The 2,385-nt window shown below is 38.1% G+C and overlaps 1 protein-coding gene across 1 annotated transcript in view; it reads right to left on the bottom strand.

Moving 5' to 3' along the window:
• The window catches only part of LOC106870076 (sialin), a 151,859-nt gene that overhangs the window by 40,287 nt on the left and 109,187 nt on the right, over positions 1-2,385 (bottom strand). The window contains exon 5 of the mRNA XM_014916053.2: positions 484-574. Coding sequence (XP_014771539.1) covers positions 484-574 — 91 coding nt within the window. The remainder of the gene's footprint in view (positions 1-483; positions 575-2,385) is intronic.

Genomic DNA, 2,385 nt, shown 5'->3' with positions numbered 1-2,385 from the left:
ATACATACACTGGTACATACACACATAAATACATACATACATGCATACACACACACACACATATGAACATGTGTTCATTCATACACATATCCATCCTTTCAGCTATACATACATATTTATGTATTCGCACATACACACATACACACACACACACATATATATATGTGCATACATACATACAGATATACAGTCATAGAATCATACATACATATACATACCTGGGAAGATGTCTATACAACAATATAACATGCATATTCACTCTCACACGGAAATTCTGACACACACACACACACACACACACACACACACATGCATGCAAACACACAGACACACAAACACACAGATGCACAGGTACACAAACACACAGACACATAAACACACACACTCACACACGTGCAGAAACACAGACACAAGTACACATACACTCACACACAGACATACACACACACACATGCACGCAATCCAGGTATCAATTTGTCTTACCTCCAGGCAGTTGCGTAACAATATAACCATAGAAGAAGGAACTTAGAATCATGCCTTGAAGTTCGCTGTCATAATGGAATTCAGGATCCATCTGAAATTTAATTCAAAGAAAAAAAGAATTGAAATCATATTTTGAAATTTCACAATCCATTCCACCATTCAATCTTAGCTTTGATGTTAAATTTTGACTTTGAACTTTCGATGTATCTATCTGCTACATTGCACATACATACATGGTGATTGCTCCATCTTCACAGATGATCGCTGTCTCTCTGAGCTTCCCTTGTTGTCAATGATATTTCTGACATTCCATTTACGACCTTTCAGATGACTATTCAGTTCCGCTGCGGATCTGCATGGTTTGAAGCATAGGTGACAGACGAAAGTTGTAACTTCCACTGGATTGATTGGATCCCTCTGAGCTACCATGGCTTTCTCCAGACCCGAAATCGATTTTTAAGCCCTTTCCCACTCTACCCAGTCTAGGAGGAAAAGCACTGCATACAGCTGATCTTTCATGGAACTTCAGATGGTTGACACACCCAACCTTAGAAAGAATTACATGGCTACATATTTCACATCTCTAGCAATTTATGTTCACATTGAAGTTCTGATGACAATCCCTCTGAAACCAGCCCTTTGGGCTTTTGAGCTCAAGGAAACCACCTCCATTCATATTCTTCCTCCACTCAGCTCTTTCTAAAGTTAGTGTTTTTCCAGTTCTTTACATAGATTTGCAGTTCCTTTGGGTTACCTTTTATGCAGTCTTTGTACCTTTTCATGGTTTGTGCTAAGGACACCTTCTAATGCACAGCTCCCTATAGAACAGCTGCTTTGCCATCTTATCATCTCCCATACACACAACATGGCCTGCTCAATATATCTCTGCAGGTATGATGAGCGAGTGGATTTTGGTGCATCTTACCTTTACAAGGACTTCTAATTTGCCAGGTGTTCTAATTGGCCACTTCATGTTAAGTATATATGTCTCAAACATCTTTAATAAAAGCATTTAAGCAGTTTGAGATACCTGCAATGCACTGTCTATGTTTCAGAAGAGTACAGCGGAGCTATTGGTACACAAGCCAATGCTTAGCTTGGTCTTGTTGGTGAGGCTGCGATTTGCCTAAATTCTTTACAAACTTCTCAAATGCTACAGATGCTTTCTGAATGTGTACATGTATTTCTGCATTAATGGAACCATCTCTCAACAACATGCTGCCCTGATAAACAAAAGAGTCAACTACATCCAATTTTGTATCATATACTATGATATCTGGTTCGACAATTACTTTACCTGGTGCACATGTGAATATCACTTTGGATTTTTTCAGATTTATTTTATAATCAAAGATCTGGTTTTGACTTTAAACAGCATCCTGTTGTGGGGCCTTGGTTTGGGAGTTCTAGGGTTTTAAGGATCTACTCTGACCCAGAATTATAGCACTTGTCAAGGACATACATACATACATACATACATACATACACCATCTCTGTTAACTACATCCCAAAGATGGAGCCTTGTATCTTTGTTGGAAACCAGCTCCCTCCTCAGTGGAAGATTTATAATAAATGAAAAATAGAAGAGACATACTAAAGAAGCACTTACACATGTATGTATGCCATACATACATGCATGCACACACACATACACACACACGTATGTATGTATGTATGCATGTATATATATAGGAAATAATTCAACATCACTAAAAAGTGACTGAGGCAGTAGGGAGCACCGGCATTGTTAGAAATAAGAGTCAAAAACAGCTTAGCCACAGAAAGCACATGCTGTATAGAACATGTGCTTTCTGTGGCTAAGGGAATCTCTGACTCTCTCACTCTCTCGCTCTATGTATATATATATATATATATACATATATATATATATATATATATATA

Source organism: Octopus bimaculoides, chromosome 20 (genome assembly GCF_001194135.2).
Source record: "Octopus bimaculoides isolate UCB-OBI-ISO-001 chromosome 20, ASM119413v2, whole genome shotgun sequence".
NCBI lineage: Eukaryota > Metazoa > Mollusca > Cephalopoda > Octopoda > Octopodidae > Octopus > Octopus bimaculoides.
This window is presented reverse-complemented; position numbering and strand designations above follow the sequence as displayed.